Here is a 24,585-nt window from a genome sequence, read left to right on the forward strand (position 1 = left end):
TCTCCACTAAAAATACAAAAATTAGCTAAGTGTGGTGGCACGTGCCTGTAATCCCAGCTACTTGGGAGGCCGAGAGGTGAAGGTTGCAGTGAGTCAAGATCACGCCACTGCACTCCCGTCTGAGTGACAGAGCGAGATCTGTCTCAAAAAAAAAAAAAAAAAAAAAAAAATTACAACTCCTGCTGAAATGTCAAATCTCAACCTTGGCCTGAACTTGGGAAAAGACAAGGTTTTTTTTTTTTGTTGTTGTTGTTTGTTTGTTTTTGTTGTTTTTTTTTTGATTGCTTAATGGGGATCTGATATTACATGGGGATCTGATATTTGCATTTAATTAAAAAACCCACATTTTAATGAATCATAGTAAACTGGTTTTCTTTATAAATCTTGGCAATTTACTCACCATGTACAGCTGACTCACTTTATCTTGACACTTGACATAGGCTTCATAGTCTGCAAAGACTTTAAACCTTTTATTTTGTGAGTGGAAGAGGAAAAAAACAGTCAAAATCTTCATTAATAGATATATGCTAAAATTCCATGTAAAATCATCTTTTGCTTAATATCAGGCATGGCTGATTTACCAAATTCATATTTCTGTTTGTAAGACTTTTAACCAGCCCTCAGCCTTCTTATGGTTCTCACATGTGAGAATGTCATCACTTGGATGCATTTGGAAGTTGGGAATATCAGTGGAAGGAGAAAAAGAGAACCAGATTTGTGTGTGTTATTCTTAAACCTTACTGGCATCGTTGGTGGAGAATATCTAACTTTTTCCCCAAGCCTAAATTACCTGAGCAGATCACGCTAATCTATGCTAATCTACATGAGTGGGTTTAAGTTGGTTTAAGATTGGTTTAAGATTTTCTTGTTGGTTTTAGAGTTGGTTGGTTGAAGATTTTCTTGTCCCCCTTTCATGATCCAAATAGCACCATCTTCTTATGGGAACTCACCTGTCATGATAAAATAGCATGTTGATGATATCTTTGAAGAGGTCAGGCTGCTTGGGAGAAAAAAAACCATTGTCAATTTGATCAATGACCAGCTTCAGCTCTGGAAGTGCCTCATAGTATTCTTTTGCCTCGTACCTGTGGGGTAGGGGTGGGTGGGTGATAAAAAAAAGGCTCTGTTATTGTGTTGTGTGATTAACAACACACTAGACACTGCATTCACTGTGAAAAAATACATTCAGAAATACTAGCATTCAAAGAAGTCATTATAGATTTCACCATGAGTATATATAATTTTAACTAGATCTGTAAGTTTTTCTTCCTGTAAATTTGATTCCTTATAACCAAAGACACTAAGAACAATAGATAATGAAAACTCTAGTCACAGATCAAGAGTCTGATGTGGTAGAATACAGCAAGGTCCATTTCAAAGCAGACTTTATGGCTTTAAATGAACATTGTATTAAGTAGATCAGTTGCTTTTTGGATCCACAGATTCTCAAAAGTTGTTGCTACTGAGTGAAACTGACTTCCAAGGGTCAGGAAGTATATTCAACATCCTCCAAATGTTACTTCTTTGGGCAGTACTCTTTATTTTGTGCTTGAACTCAGGTTAATAAACCCATCCAGATATTAAGTGAAAATAAATGTTTCCAATTACTTCTGTACACCCGTATCTATTCTCTATCACATTTTAGTGCATTTCTTTGATATCTTAAAGGAGCACTAGATCATGATTTAAATTATAGGCAACCTTCCAACTAGAAACTGGTTCATCTTTTGATCAAAGTAAAAATCATACATATGGAGGAAAAATAGCTCTTTGAGGCCAGCTCTGCAATGGCCGATAACAAATAGCAACTCCTCCATGTGTCTGTACTTTTATTTGCTGGGTTTAATAATATTAATCTGTGGCCAGGAGGCTCTCCTGCCTCATCGTGGGGGATGTTCTGCTGCCACCTCTTATGTGATCCAACTTCAGTGGGATATCGGTGTGGGCAGGAAGCCCTCTGAGGTCACATACCTTCTAGGGGGGAGGGGCGGTCCTGCCTAGCAAAGAGAAGCTATTCTCTTACCCTTTCTTGTCCAAAGCAGCCACATCATCTATCCTCATGCCAAAGATGAACAGGTTCTCTTCCCCGGCTTCTTCTGCCATTTCCACATTGGCCCCATCCATGGTCCCGATAGTTAGGGCCCCATTTAGCATGAACTTCATATTGCCTGTCCCTGAGGCTTCGGTGCCTGCAGTGGAAATCTGCTCTGACAGATCTGTGGCTGGAATGACTGCAAGAAAGGTAAGTTAAAATTAGTAATTTTGTCTGTCTAGATCTGCTTGTATTGTATTGAAGCATTTATTAAGTTGGGCTGTTTTGATAATTAAAGTAATACATGCACATTAAGATAAACATTCAAATGGTCTAGAAGGCAGATCACACTCTTTCCCCTTGACTCAGGCAACCACTTTTGTCCATTTTATATGCTTGTATCTTTCTCGAGCTATAAACTTTGAAGAGTATCTACTGACTGTGACAAACATTGATACTACATTTCTCTTCTTCCTTTTATTCCTTCCAATTTTTGTTACGGTTTTATTTTTATTTCTTCTACTTTATAAAATATATTGAAATTTTTCTTTTTTTCTTTCTTTTTTTTGGTACAGGGTCTCACTCTGTCACCCAGGCTGGAGTGCAGTAGTGCAATTACAGCTCTCTGCTGCCTTGACCTCCTAGGCTCAAGCAATCTTCCTGCCCCAGCCTCCCAAGCAGCTGCAACTACAAGCGAGCACCACCACGTCCAGCTAATTTTTTAAAATTTTTGTATGTATGGGGTCTCCCTATGTTGCCCAGGCTGAACTTCTCTCTCTTGATCCATAACATTCAGAGTGTCCCTCCAGGACTCCTCTTTGGCAACCTGAGGAGACTGGATTGTCTGCATTCCTTCTACTTCTCACCTCCTTCCTTCCACTTTCCCTGCAGGGAAATAAGCCACACGTAATTGAGGTGTGCCTGGGGCTAGACATCTAGCCTCTGACCTTTCAGGCTGATTTGCACGCAAATTAGAGCTGCCTGAAGCACTTCCTTTGACTACAAAGGTCAGGACCACTTTTCTGCTTTACTGTGAGAGCTTATTTGTGGATTAGATGTATCTTCTTTTGCATCCCTAGGAACCTGGCTCTTTTCTCTTTATGCAGAGAGTTCTTAAACAGTAACATCAGAGGACCTAAAAACACCACAAAAAGAAAAAGCTCCCTTTCTACCTTTTCAGTTTGGGAAGTGGGTGAATACACAGTTGGGCATTTGCATGTGGATGGTGCTCTGTGAGCTTGTGACCCAAATAACCAAAGGTCCCAGTGGAAGAGAAAGGGACACTGGCTTCTTGCCCATCTGGCTGTCCCCATATGGGAGCATCATGCTTGATGCTGAAGTGCCCATGTGAGGCACATCTAAGCCTTGTGCTTTGGCAGCCTGACATCTGCCCTCATTTATTATTGCTACAAGAGCAAGTGACAGCCCTTCTTCTCACAGGGTGACCAAAGGAATATCTGAACACTGGGGATTTGGTGTTCTCTTGCAAAACTGGGGCTGGGAACTGAAGACCTTTCCTCTATTTTATAGAGCGGGTTCTGAATGATGCTGAAACCTCAGGGTTGCCTCCCCCAGCACATAGCTCTCACTGGCTTGGAAGAAAATGGACTTGCAAGTATAATCCTGTGATACTGACTCCAGGACATCAATTTCATTGTGACTTGGGTCACTTTAAAACCTCTTACTGTAGGCCCTTATTCTGCACAAGAGTGACACCTTCTATCCTAAGTTACTAGCTCCTGGAGGTTGGCTGCCCCATCTTTCATACCATGTAATCTCTAGAGTTTGCCCTGGCCCCTGCATATTTTGCAATGAGGGTAGTACCTTTTTCAGCAAGAGATACTCTGTAGTTCTCCAAGAAGATGACTTTCAACTTGCTTCCAACCATAGGGTCATTGTTCACCACATCTGCCACTGAAGTGATCAGCTTTATGATCATTTTGGCCATGTGATATCCTGGGGCAGCCTTGGGGAAGAAGGTCAAACGCATTGACAGAAGGCAGCCATGATGAAGTAGAAGAATGGCAAGAGATTAGAGCCCTCAAGTCCCCATTGAATAGATTCAACTTACTTTACCACCAATGATAACTGTCCTTGGCACGAATAACTTCTTAGGGTCTTTCTTAATGCCTGAAAAAGATGGAGAAGTGGATGAAATGGAAGACAGCTGACGGTCAGGGCAGTGAGACCTATGCTGAGTCTGCTGCTTCCACCTGCAAGGGGGCTTGTTGGCTACAGGGCTGACTCACGGTTGTACATCGTGATCACATGCAGACAGTTCAAGAGCTGTCGCTTGTACTCGTGTATCCTCTTCACCTGGACATCAAACATGGAGGATGGGTTGATCTTCACTTTGTACTCCGTCTCCAGGAACTGAGAAAACTTCAGCTTATTCTCCTGTTGAGACAGTGCATGGTGCCAGAGCTCTTTTGGCCTAGAAGCATTGGGTGGTCCGGTTTTTCTTTTTTTTGAGACAGAGTCTCACTCTTTTGCCCAGGCTGGAGTGCAGTGGCACGATCTCAGATCACCGCAGCCTCCACCTCCCACGTTCAAGCGATTATCCTATCGGGGATTACAGGTATACGCCACTACTGCCTGGCTAATTTTTGTATTTTTAGTAGAGACGGGGTTTCACCATGTTGGCCAGAGTGGTCTTGAATGCCTGACCTCAGATGATTCACCCTCCTTGGCTGCCCAAGTGCTAGGATTACAGGGATGAGCCACTGCGCCTGGCTGGGTGGTCTGTTTTTAAAAACTACAGGATAGGCTGGGCGTGGTGGCTCATGGCTGTAATCTCAGCACTTTGAGAGGCCGAGGCGGGTGGATCACTTGAGGTCAGGAGTTCGAGACCAGCCTAGCCAACATAGTGTAACCCTGTCTCTACTAAAAATACAAAAATTAGCTGGGCGTGGTGGTGGGCGCCTGTCATCCCAGCTGCTTGGGAGGCTGAGGTGGGATAATCGCTTGAACCCGGGAGGCGGAGGTTGCAGTGAGCCGAGATCGTGCCACTGCACTCCAGCCTGGGCAACAGAGCGAGACTCTGTCTCAAAAAATAAACAAACAAAAACTACAGGATAAACTCTCACAGTGAGTGCCCAGGAGGGGACCCACACCTGGAAGGCTCACCTGCTTCACCTTGGCGAGTTCTCGGAGGAAGACATCATCACCCAAGAAGCTGTGGAGCTTTGTCAGCTGGCTCAGGTCTTTCACATAGTCTTCTCCAATTTTCTTTCAATTCAAAGGAAAAGGTGACTTCAATTTGGGGATGGTAATCAAGTCCAAATGGGCAGTTTCTGTCAGTATTTCTCTCTGTCACCTACCACAGTGTAGTTCACATATCACACAGAACATGGGATAGTTTGACTCAAAGAAGAGTCTATAAAGTCTATGTGGGAAGAACACTTTTGCTAGTATCTTAAATGTAGCTTCAGCAGTTTTTAAAAATTATTTTTATTTATTTATTTATTTTTATTTATTTATTCATTTTTTTTGAGATGGAGTCTCGCTCTGTCGCCCAGGCTGGAGTACAGTGGCACGATCTCGGCTCACTGCAAGCTCCGCCTCCTGGGTTCACGCCATTCTCCTGCCTCAGCCTCCCGAGTAGCTGGGGCTACAGGTGCCTGCCACCACACCTGGCTAATTTTTTTTTGTATTTTTAGTAGAGACGGGGTTTCACTGTGTTAGCCAGAATGGTCTCGATCTCCTGACCTCGTGATCTGCCCTCCTCGGCCTCCCAAAGTGCTGGGATTACACGCGTGAGCCACCGCACCCGGCCTAAAAATTATTTTTATTTTTATTTAATTTTTTTGGAGACAGGATCTCACCCTGTCACCCAGGCTGTAGAGCAATGTCGTGATCATAGCTCACTGCAGCCTTGACTTCCTGGGCTCAAGCAATCCTCTTGCCTCAGCCTCTGAATAGCTAGGATTACAGGTGCATGCCACAACACCTGGCTAATTTTTTTTTATTTTTGTAGAGACGGGTGGTGGTGGTGGGGGTGGGTCTCATGTTGCCCAGGCTAGTTTCAAACTCCTGGCCTCAAGTGAGTCTCCCGCCTAGGCTTCCCAAAGCACTGGATTACATGCATGAGCCATTATACCCGGCCAGCTTCACTGGTATTAAAGTGTTAAAAACAGGAAATCTACTTATAAGAGTGACCAGGAACCCAGGTTCTGTTAGTTATTTATATGAGCTTTATTATCCTCTTTTTTTTTTTTTTTTTTTTTGAGACGGAGTCTCGCTCTGTCGCCCAGGCTGGAGTGCAGTGGCGCGATCTCGGCTCACTGTAAGCTCCGCCTCCCGGGTTCACGCCATTCTCCTGCCTCAGCCTCCCACGTAGCTGGGACTACAGGCGCCCGCCACCACGCCCTTATTATCCTCTTTTACTAGAGAAAACCATCTTCTATGTGAGTGTCCTATGAATACTGTTAGCTGCAACTAGCTACATAATTTGCAGGACCTTTTGTTCAAAAATTAAGAATTTCAAGATGACGGCTATGTGTGATGGCTCATGCCTGTATTCCCAGCACTTTGGGAGGCCAAGGAGGAGCAGATAACCTGAGGTCAGGAGTTCAAGATCAGCCTGGCCAACATGGTAAAACCCCGTCTCTACTAAAAATACAAAAATTAGCTGGGCATTGTGATGTGTGCCTGTAATCCCTGCTACTCGGGAGGCTGAGGCAGGAGAATTGCTTGAACCCAGGAGGTGGAGGTTGCAGTCAGCAGAGATTGCACCACTGTACTCCAGCCTGGGTGATAGAGTGAAACTCTGTCTCAATAATAATAATAATAAATAATTTCAAGATGACTACAGCAGAGAATTAAACCCAGCATGGAGCCCTGTGTGACTGCACAAACCACATGCTGAGGAAGCCAGCCCTGCTGCAGACTGGATTTACAAGTTACAAGTATAGTCATATGCCTCTTGCATTCGAGTCAGGCCTCCTTTCCTCTCAGCACTTCCCAGTTACCTCTGCTATGAGCTCTGCAAGTCCTGGGTTGCAGAGTAGGAGCCAGCGCCTTGGAGTGATCCCATTGGTTTTATTCTGAAACTTGTCAGGTTCTAGCTCACTGAAGTCCTTGAATCTGGAGACGGAGGAGACACATCACTGAATTTGGCTGAAACGGCAAAGGGTCCTGCATACTGGACGAAGTTCGGAGTTATATTCAAGAAGCCAAGTGCAGGCTTAGAAAGGTTAAATAAAGGTGGAGGGACAGGCTGACAGTAGCTGACAGCCTGACAGCCATAGCTGTCATTTAAATAGAACTTCATTTGCAACTCAAAAGAATTACCAGAAAAATTCCAAATCTAGTCACTTCCATCTGACTTCTTCACACTGACATATATACTACACTTTCAGTAGAATCGTTTTTGGTATTTTGTTTGTTTGTTTTGGCTCCTATGTCTAGAATTAAGATGGCTCTGAGAGGAAAGCATTCTTTTCTTTCCTTTTCTTTTCTTTTTTTTTTTTAGAGAAGAGTTTTTTGTATAGAAGAAAATACTTTCAAACATTTGAACAAGGCCTTTCCTCATCCCTAAGTGCAACCCTGCATTTAGTAGCATCATTCCATTAATGGATCAGTGTCAGACCCACTGCCAGAGTAATGGAGGCTCACACTTTAGTCTTCACGATGTCTGAGTGGATTTTAGCCACGCCATTCACAGCATGGGAACCGACAATGCAGAGATGGGCCATGTTGATCCTTTTGCTTCCTTCCTCTTCTATCAGAGACATCCTTCTCAGACGGTCCACATCTTTAGGAAACAAGGCCACAATTCTCTAGCCAAAGGAAGAGAAAGCCCTTGCTGGTCACTCAGGTTTAATGCAACATTGGGATAACGCTGTTCATGTCTTAAGCAAAATCTTCGGTGTACTCAATATAAACTTCACTACCACGGGGAGGGGTTGAGTTAGCTCTACAGAGGTGCCATCCCTCCATTTCAGCACTTTCAAAAAGCTGCCTTTGCTGGAGCCCCATTCGGACTTGAGTACTTTTGCTGTATCAATGATTGAAAGATGTTTGGTAAGAGGGAACACTGTAGCCATCTGTAACACCTTAAGACCTTATGCTCATGAACAGAGAAAATCTCTCAAAATGACTTACATCTAAATGCTTCTGATTTATCTCATAAATGATTTCCAAATGTCGAGGGAGCAGCTTCTCCACCAGGTCCACGGGCCAGCGCTCCAGGGCTTCTGGGAGCACTGTGTGGTTGGTGTAGGCGAAGGTCTTCTCGGTGAGCTCCCATGCCTGGGGGAAAGGAAGGAGTCAGCTGCTTGCCCTGAAGGTGGGCACCCCACTGCACGGGCCAAACCCTTCTTCAACCCTGCCCTGTCTGCAATAGGACAATTCCAAGTGTGCATAGTCAGAGCACTCAATTCCACTAAGTTCCTGAATAGTCCAGATAATAGAAACATGTTCTGGGTGTGAGGGGGAAGCCATTTGTAAAGCTACTGGTGAAACTTAAGACAGCATTCTGATCAATCTATCTACTATCCTTACGTGTCTTTCACTTATTAAATACACAAAGATTGAGGGATAAAAACGTAAATAGTGCTCTCAGCAAGTACAAAGTATGTAAAATGCTGACTTCTAAAGCTATGGGGACACTCAATTAGCTGTCTTCTGAGGTTAGATAATTTAATTTTTAATCTTTTTCAACACAAAAATGGTAAACACAATATAAGCCTTAATACAGCTATTGATTTGTGTCCCATTAGGAATGTACTCATTTATTTTATAGTCTTACTCCCTATAAAACTCTAAGGATGGAAAATGTCAGCGTCAGGGAAAATATACCTTTAACTGTTGAAAGTTAGCAACAATAACTTACTTTGAAAAACTAAAAAGGGAGTTTTTGGCAGTCTTTCAACTGCAGCCATTCTGGTTAATTAAAGGAAAAAGAAGCCAAACTATCCAGACCTTGGACCAGGGCAGTTTTTCAATATCCACAAAAATCCTCATCAGCTCAGGGATCGCGAGTGCAGGGTGAGTGTCATTCAGCTGGATGGCCACCTGGGTGGGGAAAGACATCAACATGAAGGCAACGGGTGGCTCAGGGTCTGGCTTCTTTGTCCTAACACATCTGGAGAAAGCACTGGATGATATGCCCACCTTCTATGAAAGGCTTGATGCACACTATTTCTGCTCAACGTTTTTAGCACTGAGAGAGAGGAATTAATCTGATAGGAAATCCCAGTCAATCCCTCAGTGGACCCTAACTGCATCCACAGACTAAATACTTGCCTGATCCGGGAAGGCATCAAACACAGTTCCTGCACCACGGGTGGAGCCAAACTTGGAGGCTTTGAAACGGCGGATGATATCTTGCAAGGTTGCAGCCACCACAAAGTATTCCTGCTTCAATCTTAGCTCCTTCCCTTCGAAAAACTTCAAGCCAGAGAGATAGAATAAAAATGGTTCATATTGTAGGTGTGGCCAAAATGTGACTGGTGTCTCCTGCACTGGGAACTTTAAGACTAAGGCCCATTGGACATCTGCTGAGGGGTGGTGGTTTGAATGCCAAACTGTGAGCCTTTGCTCTTTCCTGAGACCCCATGAAAATGGCAGTAAAAGGATTCTCTAAAGGCATACAGATAAAAGATAAAGAGGTTGGGATAAAGACAATAGCAACAACCTTTTAGAGGCTGAAAAACAGATGCATGAGCGGTAAGTGATTCAGAAGATCCAAGACAGCCAAATCCTGACCTGGTAGTGGGGAAAAGCCAAAAAGCAACTCAGTGTGTACATTGGAGCTCCCCAAGGCTCAGGAATTGGTAGTACCAAGTACTCGGAAGCAGGGAAGAAGTGAAGGAAAAGGTTAATGACAGCCTGAGGACACTTGGCCTCCGACCTTATCCCCAGTTCCTGCAGCTGAGCACAACCAGCACATGACCACCCTCCTCCTGGCAGGCAACGTATCAGGAAGCACTGGCAGCCACGGACCATGTGGAGAACCACGACTAGCTGAGAATGCCCTACATGACTGCGAGACAGGATTGCAGCCAGGCCATGATGTGCAGGGTGGAGGCCTTAGAGGCCATGATGGTGGCCAGCTTCCAAGTTCCTCCCACATAGATTTGCTGTCGGTCACCTCAACCGTGTAAATGTCACCAAGAAATGGTCCTGACCCTGAGCCATCACACTTCGATTTTTATAGATCACGGAGCTGCCCTGTCTTTACCTGGTCGTAGAATTAAAAACTGTAACTTCTATTAAAAATGTGAGCCTTGACTAATATCCAGAATCTACAAGGAACTCAAACAAATCAGCAAGAAAAAAAAATCCCATGAAAAAGTGGCAAAGGACATGAATAGACAATTCTCAAAAGAAGATATACAGCCAACAAACATATGAAAAAATGCTCAATATCACTAATTATCAGGGAGATGCAAATTAAAATCACAATGAGATACCACCTTACTCCTGCAAGAATGGCCATAATTAAAAAGTCAAAAAACAATAGGTGTTGGCACGGATATGGTGAAAAGGGAACACTTTTTACACTGCTGGTGGGAATATAAATTAGTACAGCTACTATGTTAAACAGTATGGAGATTCCTTAAAGAACTAAAAGTAGAACTACCATTTGATCCAGCAATCCCACTACTGGATATCTAGCCAAAGGAAAAGAAGTCATTATGTGAAAAAGACACATGTACACACACGCGTTTATAGCAGCACAATTCGCAATTACAAAGATGTGGAATCAGTCTAGGTGCCCATCAACCAACAACAATATGTGACATATATATACCATGGAATACTACTCAGCCATAAAAAGGAACAAAATAATGTCTTTTGCAGCAACTTGGATGAAGCTGGAAGCTATTATTCTAAGTGAAGTAACTCAGGAATGGAAAACCGAATATCGTATGTTCTCACTTGTAAGTGGGAGCTAAGCTATGAGGATGCAAAGGCATGAGAATGATGTAACGGACTTTGGGGACTTGAGGGATAAAAGACAATTTATTGGGTGTACACTGCACAGGTGACAGGTGCACAGGTGACAGGTGCACAGGTGACAGGTGCACAGGTGACAGGTGCGTAAAATCTCAGAAATTACCACTAAAGAACTTATCCATGTAACCAAAACTACCTGTACCCCTAAAACTATTAAAATTAAAAATTTTAAAATGATGAGCACCCCACCCCCCAAATGTAAGCCTTGGACCAGAGTCTTATTAAAACTAATGAATATGAGCATAGAGGTCTGCATATAGAATATCTGGGGCTCTGAACTCCCTAATACTTAAAAGTATAATCACTGACCTATGCCAGGGCTATGGCCAAGTTGAGGAGAAGAATGAATTTGTTATTGTAATTACAGTACAAAAGGATTTATCAGCTTACTCTTAAAAACAAACAAACAAACGAACAAAAACATGATCCTGAGAACTCCCTTTTACCCAACAAATCTAGTCAACTTTTTACCCCATGCTAACTTAGTATATATTGTCAGTTACTGCAGACGATTATTTCCCAGTAAAATTAGTTTTGGTCCTTACTGAAGACAGGAGGATGAATTTCAAGCCCCTGCAGACCGGGTTTAGGTTGGCAGTATGGTCCCAGACTTGGAAGAACTCTTCCTTTGACCCTGACATAGAATAACTTTTTGCTTTTGGGTTAGAGATTTCTCTGAAATGTACTGAAGCCACAATGTTTTCCACAAAGGAATAATAGCATATACCATTAGGTTCCTAAAAATGCTCCAGCAAAATCCACATAATCATCTTCCCTTCTGAGAGATTATGATTTAACACCAGGTGGACATCTGGTATTAAGGACTATTTATGTCCTAGTCCCCCTAAGATCCTTGTCTTCTGCCATCTTTGTAAAGCAGAGTGCTAATTTTATTGCTTCTGAGACCACTTTAAAAAAATCATTACAGCTTCATGAAAATGATTTTACCCATAGAGAAGTTTAGAGTTACATATATTTAAAACAACTAAGAATCAATAGCAGTTATCTGAGATCCAGTTCCAAGTGGTGTGTGTGTGTGTGTGTGTGTGTGTGTGTGTGTGTGTACGTGTGTGTTTTGAGAGAGTCTCACTCTGTCACCTAGGCTGGAATGCAGTGGTGCAATCTCGGCTCACTGCAATCTCTGTCTCCCAGGCTCAAGCGATTTTCCTGCCTCAGCCTCTCCAGTAGCTGGGATTACAGGTGCCTACCATCACACCTGGCTAATTTTTTTGTATTTTTAGTAGGGACGGGGTTTCGTCATGTTGGCCAGGCTGGTCTCGAACTTCTGGCCTCAAATGATTTGCCCGCCTCAGCCTCCCAAAGTGCTGGGATTACAGGCATGAGCCATTGCACCTGGCCCCAAGTGTTTTTTTTTTAACTAAGCTATATTTACAATACAATTAGAATAATTGACTATAAGAAAAAGATACAAGTCAGTGGCAGAAGAAACAGATGTTTGTTCATGGGTCTGCCCCAGGGTCTCTGACTCCATCTAGCATCAGGGCAGAGGACCAGAAAGAGCCTAGTCAGTGAGAGAAGAGGCGAGGCAGAAAATATTCAGTGACTTCTGACTTTGCAGATAAAATTTCTATCTGGAAAGGAAGCAGTGCTTCACCAGTGATTTACTTCATCTCTTATATCCAGGTTTTGTTTTAAAACACATCTCTAGAACTTCCCAATTAGTGATGGGGTCACTAATCAAGGGCAAAATACCAATTCTGATTTCATGCACTATACAGATTTGTTTTCCTTACTTGGTTGGGAGGAGAAATCTACACAATTCAGGAAGAAATACGGGGCTTGTTCTGCACATGGAAAAACATCAATATTAAATGTGTTTTATAGGTTACTGAACAGGCTCTTGTGAAATAAGCTGCTTCTGTTGCCACTAAGAAAGCAACCTTGATCACTCACATTGTCATTGGGATAGAGGACCCGGGAGATGTTCTCGGCCAGGTTTCGGTCCAGCACAGCCTGAATGTAGTCTCCAACATTAACTAGGGGAAAGTTAGAGAAACAATAAATAGAGAAACCAGCCATTGTTGTTGGAAACCTCTTGATCTCACTGGCTTTTGTGCTGTGTGTCATGTGGGATTCCTAAAATTCCTAAAAATCCCAAAGGATTTCAACACACCGTCATGCTGGACTTCACATGAGAATTGCTTTAAAAATGCCCTCCCTACTTCCTCCATACAACGCCTGCTTAGTCACTGAAGTTCAGATCAGAAACTCAAGGCTTTTTTGTTTGTTTCAAGCTCAATTTGGTTCTAACTACCAATCAAAAAGATTAAGCACACGCATAAAGAAACCAAGGCCTGTGCTGTACTCACAGTCTCTGAGGTTAAAGTCATTTGGTGCCCGAGCAGACCAGAGGCGCATGGTGTTGACAGTGTTATTCATGTAGCCGGGCACCGGGGTGTCATATGGCAGAGCCAGGACCACCTGTGGGATTAAACAGAAGCAGCTGCTCATTGTTTCCCAAGTGTGATGACATAGGTTGAACAAGGGGCTGGGAGACTGCAATGGAATTCTATTCCTGGCTCCATTACCAACTTAAATTGTGTGAGGCCTAAATGAAGAAGAGGGTCTCAGGGCTGCAGAGGGTATTAGAGGAACATGTGGTTCCTCCCCCACCTGGTACAATCTAGTGACTGAAACCATCCACACTGATGGTCCATTACAGTATTTCTATGTTAAATCTCCATGTGCCCTTGCCCTGATATAAATGCAGTGGAATGGAATGATATGGTATTGGTATTCAAAAAAGTTTATCTTTTTTTTTTTTTTGAGATGGAGTCTCGCTCTGTTGCCCAGGCTGGAGTGCGGTGGTGCAATTTCGGCTCACTGCAAGTTCACACCATTCTCCTGCCTCAGCCTCCCGAGTAGCTGGGAATACAGGTGCCCGCCACCATGCCCGGCTAATTTTTTTGTATTTTTAGTAGAGACGAGGTTTCACCGTGTTAGCCAGGATGGTTTCGATCTCCTGACCTCGTGATCCATCCACCTCGGCCTCCCAAAGTGCTGGGATTACAGGCGTGAGCCACCGCACCCAGCCAAAAAAGTTTATCTTTCATGTTTCAGATAAAGCCATTGCTCTAATAATAATAAAATATGATATGCAAACAAAGTGACAATGTGAATCTGTACCCACCAAAAAATAGCACTTAGAATATGTTTTGCATAGGTTTTTTAGTGATCTGATTTCAAGTATGATGAAAATAAATGGAATAGGAAATTTATGAAGCTATAACATCTCGTATAATATTTAAAATGCTATGCTAGATTTTTAAAGTTGCATAAGGAGTTATTTTAGTGATTCCTACAGTGATCTGCCAAATCAGCTGATAATTAGCTGAGTTGAGTCTAAGAGGTAAGCTTTGGAAAATCTCGCTTGATCTTTGTGACAGTCACTGAAATAGAGAAGAGGAAGATTAGCTATGTTTCACAGTGCATCGAAAATTCAAGTGAGAAATCATTCATTTTTATTCCCGGCCTCATCAGAGTCAAGCTCGAAGGAAGGAGAATGACAGAATAATTGAACTGGAGGATGCTGGATCTCATTTAGTGCAACCCACTTATTTTGGACATGAGGGAGCTGAAGCTGAGAGAGAAGTGACTTGCCCAAGGTCACAGTCATGGCAGGATTGAAACCTAAACATGCATCTCTTTAATTTGGTCTGCTGAATTGTGAATGAATGAAGCATTATGGCCCATATCAATCACATATATTCAGTCATACTTTCATGATCACCGCGACCTCAAAGTAATAAATCACCCTCATTTAAATATCTTTCATTAAGAGATAAAAGTCTCTGGACTTTTAAAGCAAGTTGTAATCAATCAGGGGAAGTCATTTTCAGGCTGGGATTGAGTCTCGGTTCAAACAAGAGTTTGACCCTTCTGACCCTTGAAGCATAATTAAGGCAGCCCAAGAAGTGCACAGCTTAGATCTTCTTTCAGAGAACCTCAAAGAGAACTTGCTCCCTCAGAGCTCACACCAAAGCTGCGCTCTCTGGGACACTCCATGTGGCTGGGACACTAGGGCCGAGACTTCTCTAATGGGCAATCTTTAGTGTCAGGCTCCATCAGCCTGGCCACTTGCTCAGAGTGGCACTGTGGTCTGAGGCTCTCCCTGAGAATGCTGCTTCTTTCCCCTTCACTTTTCACAGGTGGCACACCTGTGTCACAGTCTGAAGCCTTCCCACCTCATCCTGCTCCCTCTCCCCTTTATCTTTCATAGGCATCCCCCAATATGTCACTTGCACTTCTCATTCTCTCTGGTGTCTGTTTCCTAGAGGACCTAAACTGACACGTGACTGTGTCATTTGACTTTATTGGAAGCCATCCCATGCATGCACAGAGCACATCTGGACTCATGCTCTGACATCACTGGGTACCAGTTTGGGGTTAATTCATGTGATGACTTCAATCTATGAAGCTAAGTTACACGGCTTGGGCCAGCTCACTTTTATTACCTCTGCCCCCTAACCTTGCCTCTGTGGGCTCAGAAACACACACTCTCTCTAACTGAATTTCTGGATACATTATGAAAGTATCTAGAGGTGCTTTGTAAATACAAGTTAGCTCAGCAGTGGGACCCACAGTGTAAATAAAATGCTTCCAGGATTGATTGTGTAAACTGCAAACTTTTATTTTTATTTTATTTTATTTTATTTTATTTTTTTTGAGACAGAGTCTCACTCTGTTACCCAGGCTGGAGTGCAGCGACATGATCTCAGCTCACTGCAACCTCCACCTCCTAGGTTCAAGCGATTCTCCTGCCTCAGCCTCCCAAGTAGCTGGGACTATAGGCATGGGCCACCACTCCTGGCTAATTTTTGTATTTTTAGTAGAGATAGGGATTCACCATGTTGGCCAGGCTGGTCTTGAACTCCTGACCTCAGGTGATCTGCCCGCTTCGGCTTCCCAAAGTGCTGGGATTACAGTTGTGAGCCACTGCACCCAGCCAGGAATGACATTTCAAATTATTCAATTTTGCTATCAACACCTTAATATAAAACCAAAGAGGTAAGCATGCTGGTTACTATAGAACTGACAATTTTCTGGCAAAAAAAAAAAAAAAAAAAAAAAGAACTGACAATTTTCTGGCAAAGCTGGTTGCAAAATGACCCTTATAAAAGTCACTCCTCTCTTGGCCTCAGCTCCTTTGTCTCCAAAATGATGGGGCTGCGCTAAGAGAAGTAACAGATTTATTTACAAAAATACATTCTATTATTCAATACACGACATGCCCTATACTCAATATCACCACTATATGCTACATAGTCAATGTATTATCTACTGTACTAAATACTATACAAAACGCTGGCTATACGAGCACTCTGAATACCTGAGTGTCAATCCACTTGGTCCCGGTGTTGGTGTGTTCTACTTTTCCATAGAAGTGCACAGGCAGCATGAATTCTGGGCGGGACTTCTCCCAGGGGTTTCCATATCTGAGCCAATCATCTGCTTCTTCTACCTGCAAAAGGATACAGTATTGCTTAGAATTTGTTTGTCAGGAAATATGAACCTAGCACTTCAATTATATTAAATTTAAAACATCTTTAACTGAAACAACTTATGAATACTGAGTACTGTTTTGTAACTTTTTTACAGCCTACATCAACAATAATAATACTTGCTAATACCGCTCTAAATATTTTATATGTATTACTGCATTTAATCCTCACATTATATCAACCATATAGGAGGGAACTATGATTCCTCTTTTAAAGATGAGGAATTGTAACTGCTCAAGGTCAAATAGTAAACGGTAGAGATAAGATCTCAAGGTCAAATAGTAAATGATAGAGATAAGATCTGCCCTTAGGTCTCTGTGTTCCAGAGCCTCTGTCTTAACATCTGTGAATCCAATTGTCCAGCTTCAGCTAAAGACAGAGGCCTTACAGGGATGTTTATCGTTGGATACCTGGGCCTGTTGAGTCCTACACAAGGGGTTCAGTCAAGATTCTTGTGGCTAGAATATACAGAATCAGTTAGAAAATGCTACTTACAGAACACTCTTTTAATCAAGCTTATTGGTATAGGTACAGAACATTATTGCATTATGTAGTCTTTGCTTATCTTAATCCTTATGTAATTTTGATTTGATAATGAACTATAGATTATAGTTTATTTTAAAAATAACATATTCTAAGAGGTAATGAACTTATTTTATTGACAATTTCAATATTTTCCTAGGTATTTATGTCAATTTATAACAAAATATTTCTTATATACGATTTTAAACTATGGTTTCTATTTAGGATATCCTGGACATCAAATACATTTTCATGTGCAACAAACAAACAAACACATCAAAATACGAACACCACCACCACCAAACACATTGGAGGGGGATGTATTTTTAAATTATTGAAACCTTTAAAATATGACACATACAGTTGTGGATTGCTTAACGACAGGGATACATTCTGAAAAATGTGTTCTTAAGCAACGTTGTCATTGTGCAAACATCACAGAGTGCACTTACACAAACCCAGATGGTGCTGCCTACTACACACCTGAGCTATATGGTATGGCTTCCTGCTCCTAGACTACAAACCCGTACAGCACGTTACTGTGCTGAATACTATAGGTAATGGTAACACGATGGTGTTTGTGTATCTAAACACAGAAATAGTACAGTAAAAATTCAGTATAAAACATAAGAAATGGTACACCCATAGGGGGCAGCTCCATTACCATCTTATGGGACCACTATTGCATATGTGCTGTATTGTTGACTGAAATGTCATTATGTGGTGCATGACTATACATTAAAAAATGGAATTGTGTTCTAGCCAGAAGGGGGTAAAAAAAGCAGCTTTGTCAATGAGATCATCTCCAATACGGTTATTTTACCTATTTGATACCTCATATTCACCTCTTAGAAAACTCAGCTTTAGTTTTAGAAGATACTGCTTAAGAATTACAACACAATGTTGGACATCTCATGATCACCTAAACATGAGTGTAATGCCTGTCTCAGGAACAGTGTGAAGAGATAAAAATAAACACAGCCACTATCTTTTGAGAATTTAGACTAAACATTATTGTCAACAGCCGGAGAAATGAATACAAGGTCACTTATTCAAATTTTGATAGTGTTGTTTATCAAGAAAGCCAGTAAGCTTCCCACTAATATTAACCACCAGTGTAATGATGAATGGAAATGGGACTCATAGCAACAACATCTTTAGTTAGAAGAGCTAGGAGTTAGAGAGCCACTGGAGGAAGGAGGAGGTATCAGATGCAAGATGAACCCTAGGGAAGGCTGGAGAGAGACCTGAGCTCATCAGAAAGTCACATCTTCTTAAAATGCAGATTCTCAGTAGGTCTGGGGAGGGGCCTGAAATTCTGCATTCCTAATAAGCTCCCAGGGGCTCCTGATTCTACTGGTCCCTGAACCCCACAAAGAGCAGCCAAGAGCTACAAGGCAATGTAAAGTCAATAACTGTAATCTGTAATTCAGAATTAAAAACTAAACTTCCGCTATCCCAGTCATAAGAGAACAAAGATAAAATTTTTTTGAGGCAGGAAGGTTGCTTGATCCCAGGAGTTTGAGAGCAGCCTAGGCAACATAGTGAGAACCTATCTCTAAAAAAAATTTTAAAATTAGCCAAGTGTGGTGGTGTGCACCTGTAGTCCCAGCTACTCAGGAAGCTGAGGTGGGAGGATTGTTTGAGCCCGGGAGGTCGGGGCTACAGTGAGCTGTAATCATGCCACTGCACTCCACCCTGGGTGACAGAGTGAGACTCCATCTCAAAAAATAAAGTAAAATAAAATAAAATAAAATAAAATAAAATAAAATAAAATAAAATTTTAATAAAGAAACAGTTGAAATTTGCCAGTTGACAAGAAGCTTGTTAAAGAGTCCATTAACTTGGCCAGGCGTGGTGGCAACGCCTGTAATCCCAGCACTTTGGGAGGCCGAAGTGGGCTGATCATGAGGTCAGGAGTTTGAGACCAGCCTGGCCAACATGGTGAAACCCCGTCTTTACTAAAAATACGAAAATTAGCCGGGCATGGTGGCGGGCGCCTGTAATCCCAGCTACTCAGGAGGCTGAGGCAAGAGAATCACTTGAACCTGGGAGGCAGAGGTTGCAGAGAGCAGAGATTGTGCCACTGCACTCCAGCCTGGGAGACAGAGTGAGACTCTGTCTCAAAAAAAAAAAGAAAAAGTCCATTAACTTGGGTTCATAACTAGAAATGCTATAATAAATAAAATGATGACATCAACAAAGGATCAAAACATCTTGACTTAACAAAATACTTTATGCTGCACTTAGGCAAGGGCCAATTTTGGGTTTTAAAATACTGAGCAATGTGAACACTGCTTCCTGTAACAGGAAAGAACCATAGGCCTGTTTGCCTCGTTTCAGCACGCAGGGCTGTTGTAAAACCCATCTGAAGGTATTGTATGAAATAGGAAGACGATGAGGCAGAAACAGTTTTCCTCTGAAAACTCATGACCACGGGAGAACCGATGACATATTTTTTTGCTGAGAAATGCAGCAGGATGATATACTGTCCTGCCCCCAAGAAGCCTGAAATGCTCAGATAAGAGAGGATGGGCACTGAACTTCCTCCTGTGGGCTCAGTCCCTGACTCCTGTGGAAGTCAGAGGTTGCATTTACTCTTTTTATTTTTATTTTCATTTTCTTTGAGACAGAGTTTTGCTCTGTTGCCCAGGCTGGAGTCCAGTGGCACAATCTTGGCTCACTGCAACATCTGCCTCCCAGATTCAAGTGATTCTCCTGCCTCAGCCTCCCAAGTACCTGGGATTACAGGTGCCCGCCACCACACACAACTAATTTTTGTATTTTTAGTAGAGACGGGGTTTCACCACGTTGACCAGGCTGATCTTGAACTCCTGACCTCAAGTGATCTGCCTGCCTCGGCCTCCTATAGTGCTGGGATTACAGGCGTGAGCCACCACGATAAGCCACATTTGCTCTTTTGAGGGTACACTCTTACATGAGATTCTTAATGCCATCAAATGTTGGTTGAATTTTTTTCCTGCCAAGTAAATGATTGGTTTTAGCTTCATGGGGCTAACAACTCGTAGGATAGTTTATCTGCTTGCTGTTCTTTATTGTGAATCTCCCGCTGATTCAATAAAGAGTCGGTGAATAATTCTATCAGTTTTATAAGGCTTGTTTTTAAGGTAGATTGAGAAACAAGTGTTTCATAACAACAAGTTGACCTGAGTAGATGTGAGGAGGAGAGAACTATCCCTTGCTGCCTCCACTAAATCTACAGAAGCTGCAAGATGGTGATAAACCTTCTCTCTACCTTGCTTTCTTCCAATGAATTGACAAATTGATCTGTAAATTTAGGTTTCCATGTAGCCAGTGATCCCCAAATGCACTAACATGCCAATCATATGAAGGGGTAGGGGTGGGGGGCCAAGGTGGGAGAACTTTCATCTACATCCAAGTGAGCTGTCAGAGCTGTTTCATCCCAGAGGCTGCACGGGGCTGAAGAAAGCACGCGTGGATCTGTGGAGTAAAAGAGCCAACCTGGGTGCAGGTGGCAGCTGGACTAGGCATTTCTTTAGAGGAATGACTCAATGGAATCTGTCCCAGCCAGCAGGGATGGAGAGGTCAGCCCAGGGGACTCTGTCGACTGAATTCTAAGAAATGCTCTTCTCTGCACCTGTGGGATACAGAGTCCACAAAGAACCAGTGAACAGTCATCAGGAGAGCCCATGAACTTGGCTTTCTGATGTTATAATAACTGATAAATGTTTCTGTGGCACACCAAGAATTCCACAATGATAATTAGAAGCTTGCTGGGTAATGTGAATCACGCATGACTGGCTGTCACGAACTTGGTGTGGGTGCTAAGAGGCAAGAGAAGGGTTGCAGAAGCCACTTGGATCCAGCTCCGAGATACATACTGTGAGTGCCTTTCCACCCGGGTCTTTGGTGTGATTGTGAAACTTCTGTGAGGTTGTTGCAATTGTCTTTCTCCCCACTTCCTCCTAGGGGCCAGCTATTTTCATAGAGGACTGTTACTGCACTCCCCATGAGAGGAGATGGTAAATATAGAATTTTAGCAATACAATTATTTTCCTCAGGGGGTTCATGATGAACACTCCACACCTGCAAATCTTCCTTGAAGAGACTCAAAAATTAAAAGCCCATCAACCTTTAAAAATCTTCCCAGCATGTGGAATTTTCATCAGCCTTCTCCAAATCTGCCTTTGTAAGAACAGTGTTACGTGTGAGTGGGGGCATGACTATACTCTGAAAAGGCCTGCTGCTTTCTTGACAGATGCTTTTTGCTTTTTATGGAAATAATTTCTTTTTTATGGTATGATATATTTTATGTTTGACAGTTAAATCCCAACCCAGTAAACAATGGAGGTGGTAAGTAAAATTATATACCCTTCTGATTCAATTTCAAGTCATAATGAAAGAAGTGATGATGGTTGATAAGGTTAGCTTTGGAATTTATTTTATTTTATCTTATTTTATTTTATTTTATTTTATTTTATTTTATCTTATCTTATCTTATCTTATTTTATTTTATTTTTGAGATAGGGTCTCACTCACTTGCCCAGACTGGAGTGCAGTGGCACTATCTCAGCTCATTGCAACCTCCGCCTCCCAGGCTTAAGTGATTCTCCTGCCTCAGCCCCCAAGTAGCTGGGATTACAGGCACGCGCCACTAACTCCTGGCTAATTTTTGTATTTTTAGTAGAGATGGGGGTTTCACCATGTTGGCTAGGCTGGTCTCGAACTCCTGACCTCAAATGATCCACCCACCTCGGCCTCCCAAAGTGCTGGGATTACAGGCGTGAGCCACTGCACCTGGCCAGCTTTGCAGTATTTTGAATGAGCAAAACCTATTTGGTCTTTCTTTATTTTTCTTTTTAAAGAACACTGGAATACATGCTTTCTTGGTCTGATAGGAGAGAAAGAGATAGTTTCCTGGAACAAAGATCATTTAAAAAGAGCAAAGGTAGGTGTGATAACAGTGACCCTTCATAAAACGTAAGGGGAAAATATACCTGAGACAAAAAAAAAAATTGAAATTTGTTTTCTGAGTTTCTTTTAAATCTTCCATCTGACAGTAGTTAAGAGATAAGAAACGAGATCCTTGGAAATTCTGGTGTATAGTGAGTAGCACACGGTATCCTTTTCAAAGGCTAAAATTAGATACCATGTGTTGTTTGGTTAGGTTGTGTCAAAGTGTTGGTTGTCCTGGACATGCTTGCTAAATAGGCTCTCAACACGGAACTCTAGGTTACTCCACTGGGGAGAGGAACAACCTATTTCATTTTTATAACTTTTAATGATTACAAAATACACATTATTTATGGAATCTAAAACATGTAGAAGAGTAAATAGAAGATAGTATATATATTTCTTACAGAAAATGAGGTATGTAGAAGAGTACATAGAAGACAGTAAAAGTTGCCCATCTTCCAGAGACAACTTCTGTTGAAGCTTTGATGTACTTTTTTCTAGCACTCTTCCTTTATCTTTCTGGCCTTCTCTGGGTAGCTGAGGTTATATTACCCTTATAACTCTATATCCTCTACTTATAGGTAACACAATGATTTCCTATTTTGTTAAAATTAATTAAAAATATAATATGAATGGCTTCACTAATATTTTATTATAGAATTGCACAATTTATTAAAGCATCCTCCTTTTCTTAGGCAAAATTAGCATTTTATTGTGTGCTTACTAATATTAGCATTGTATTGTGTGCCAGATATTTTACATGTTTTTATAATAATTCTGTAGCGTTTGTATCTCCATTTTGCCATTGAGAAAACTGAGGTTCAGGGAAGTTTGGTAACCTAATTGAGGCAGCATACCTCATAAAAGTAATCAGGTCTCCTAAGCTGACATTAGGTCTCAAATGAGAAATTAGGACCCAGGCTTCTCTTCTACAAGATGCTGCCTCTCAGCTTTTATTTATTTGGGGGTAGCTAAAGATGAACAGCTCTGGTCCTTAGCAAAATGTGGAAGTTTGTCTTCCACTCTATCCCTAATATTCTCCTGAGCCTTTTTCCTTGGCACATTCTCTCATCAAACCAAATTTTTTAGTTCCTCCCTTTTTTGGTTCACAAAGAATCCAAATACTGAGGGAAGGGAAAGAGGGCAGTGGTGACACTAAACTCATTCTCGTCGGGTCATCTTCTTTTATCCTGGCACAGCCTAGGTCTCTGCATCCAGTCCCTGAGCGTTCTCTTGTTGGACTCATCTCATAAGTGTGGGAAAGGCTCAGAGAGCTCAAGGTTTTTGGAAACTGAAGATATATATTTCTGTCAATGGTGTAGGTATGAGACAAAAATAGGGAGAGAGAAAGCCTAAATCACACTTAGTATTAGCAAAAACTGTCCACACTAGGGCGACTGTAGACTCAAACAGTTACCAGAGATAAAAAAAAAATAAGTACCTAACAATCTGGTTTGATTATATAAAATAAAAGTAGTGTCATTTGGATAGATTTGTACAAATTTCTATGGGGCAGTGTAATTATACATATTAAATGCGTGCCAGATTTATTTGCTATAACAGTTAACAACACTGTCTGATTTCATCTTATAAAAAAATCAGGACACTTGGTTTGTATCTTGTAACCATGGCATATTAAAGAAGGCAAGACTCTGAGTGTAGAATAGAATACTGAATGTGGTCCTGGGAATCTGGGGATACAGACATGTATTGGCCAGCAGTGTGATCTGAGGTAACTTTACTTCCTCAGAGACTCAGTGTTCTCACCTACAAAATGGCAATGTGCTTCCTATCATCAAGGGTTCTTGGTTGAGATCATGAGTCAAAGATGTGCTCCTCCATTATGACTGCTGCAGAGAATGGAACATCACACATTGTAGGTGCTCCACAATCAGGCAGTCAGTGATAAATATTTTCAGAGCACCCTGTGCGTCAGCCACTGCCCTCAGTGCAATGGATCTGGTGATGAGTGATACTGGAAGGCTCTCTGTTCTTGGGGAACATACATTCTGAAGTGGGAAGATGGATAGATAGAACTCACTGATACCAACCAAATGCCAGAGAAATTAGTACAGCTCGATGTTAAAGGTCCATATATTATAAATCATCCAGAGCACCATGAAAGAGAAGTACTTTAATGACAAAATTTAAAAAGATGGCTCACACACCTGCCATCCATCTCGGATCTTCTGATTGAAAATCCCATATTCATACCGAATGCCGTATCCATAGGCTGCAAGTCCCAGGGTTGCCATGGAATCCAAGAAGCAGGCTACATTCAACAGAGCACAGGCAAAAGATAGAGTCATTAAGCTGAGTCAAAATTTCCAGTCTTTCCCTAAAACACATGGCAGCCACAAAACATTGCTATATGAAGAACCACATTTGTATTCTAAAGCACAGATACTACTGTACAATGGGTATTGATTTTTAAAAATAACTCATTTCTAATTATAAAATTAATACTATAGAAAAGTTAGAAAATGCAAAAATGTATAAAGAAGAAAATCTCATCTATGACCTCACCATCTAGAAATAACTATTGTGTACATTTTGTTTGAGAACAGATAAGGAAGCCAACCTGCACCAGATAATGTCGATTATTGT

The 24,585-nt window shown here is 41.8% G+C and overlaps 1 protein-coding gene across 1 annotated transcript in view; it reads right to left on the reverse strand.

Moving 5' to 3' along the window:
• PYGL (glycogen phosphorylase L) overlaps positions 1 to 24,585 on the reverse strand; it is a 39,924-nt gene that overhangs the window by 2,652 nt on the left and 12,687 nt on the right. Inside the window, exons 4-19 of the mRNA XM_019010137.4 lie at positions 24,147 to 24,250; positions 16,347 to 16,478; positions 13,327 to 13,438; positions 12,911 to 12,993; positions 9,281 to 9,424; positions 8,957 to 9,049; positions 8,138 to 8,284; positions 7,649 to 7,812; positions 7,003 to 7,117; positions 5,159 to 5,260; positions 4,282 to 4,429; positions 4,104 to 4,162; positions 3,857 to 3,998; positions 2,024 to 2,231; positions 951 to 1,085; positions 401 to 467 (exon numbers count right to left, since the gene is read on the reverse strand). Of these exons, the coding sequence (XP_018865682.1) occupies positions 401 to 467; positions 951 to 1,085; positions 2,024 to 2,231; positions 3,857 to 3,998; positions 4,104 to 4,162; positions 4,282 to 4,429; positions 5,159 to 5,260; positions 7,003 to 7,117; positions 7,649 to 7,812; positions 8,138 to 8,284; positions 8,957 to 9,049; positions 9,281 to 9,424; positions 12,911 to 12,993; positions 13,327 to 13,438; positions 16,347 to 16,478; positions 24,147 to 24,250 (1,955 nt within the window). The remainder of the gene's footprint in view (positions 1 to 400; positions 468 to 950; positions 1,086 to 2,023; positions 2,232 to 3,856; positions 3,999 to 4,103; positions 4,163 to 4,281; positions 4,430 to 5,158; positions 5,261 to 7,002; positions 7,118 to 7,648; positions 7,813 to 8,137; positions 8,285 to 8,956; positions 9,050 to 9,280; positions 9,425 to 12,910; positions 12,994 to 13,326; positions 13,439 to 16,346; positions 16,479 to 24,146; positions 24,251 to 24,585) is intronic.

This window comes from Gorilla gorilla, chromosome 15 (assembly GCF_029281585.2).
Source record: "Gorilla gorilla gorilla isolate KB3781 chromosome 15, NHGRI_mGorGor1-v2.1_pri, whole genome shotgun sequence".
NCBI lineage: Eukaryota > Metazoa > Chordata > Mammalia > Primates > Hominidae > Gorilla > Gorilla gorilla.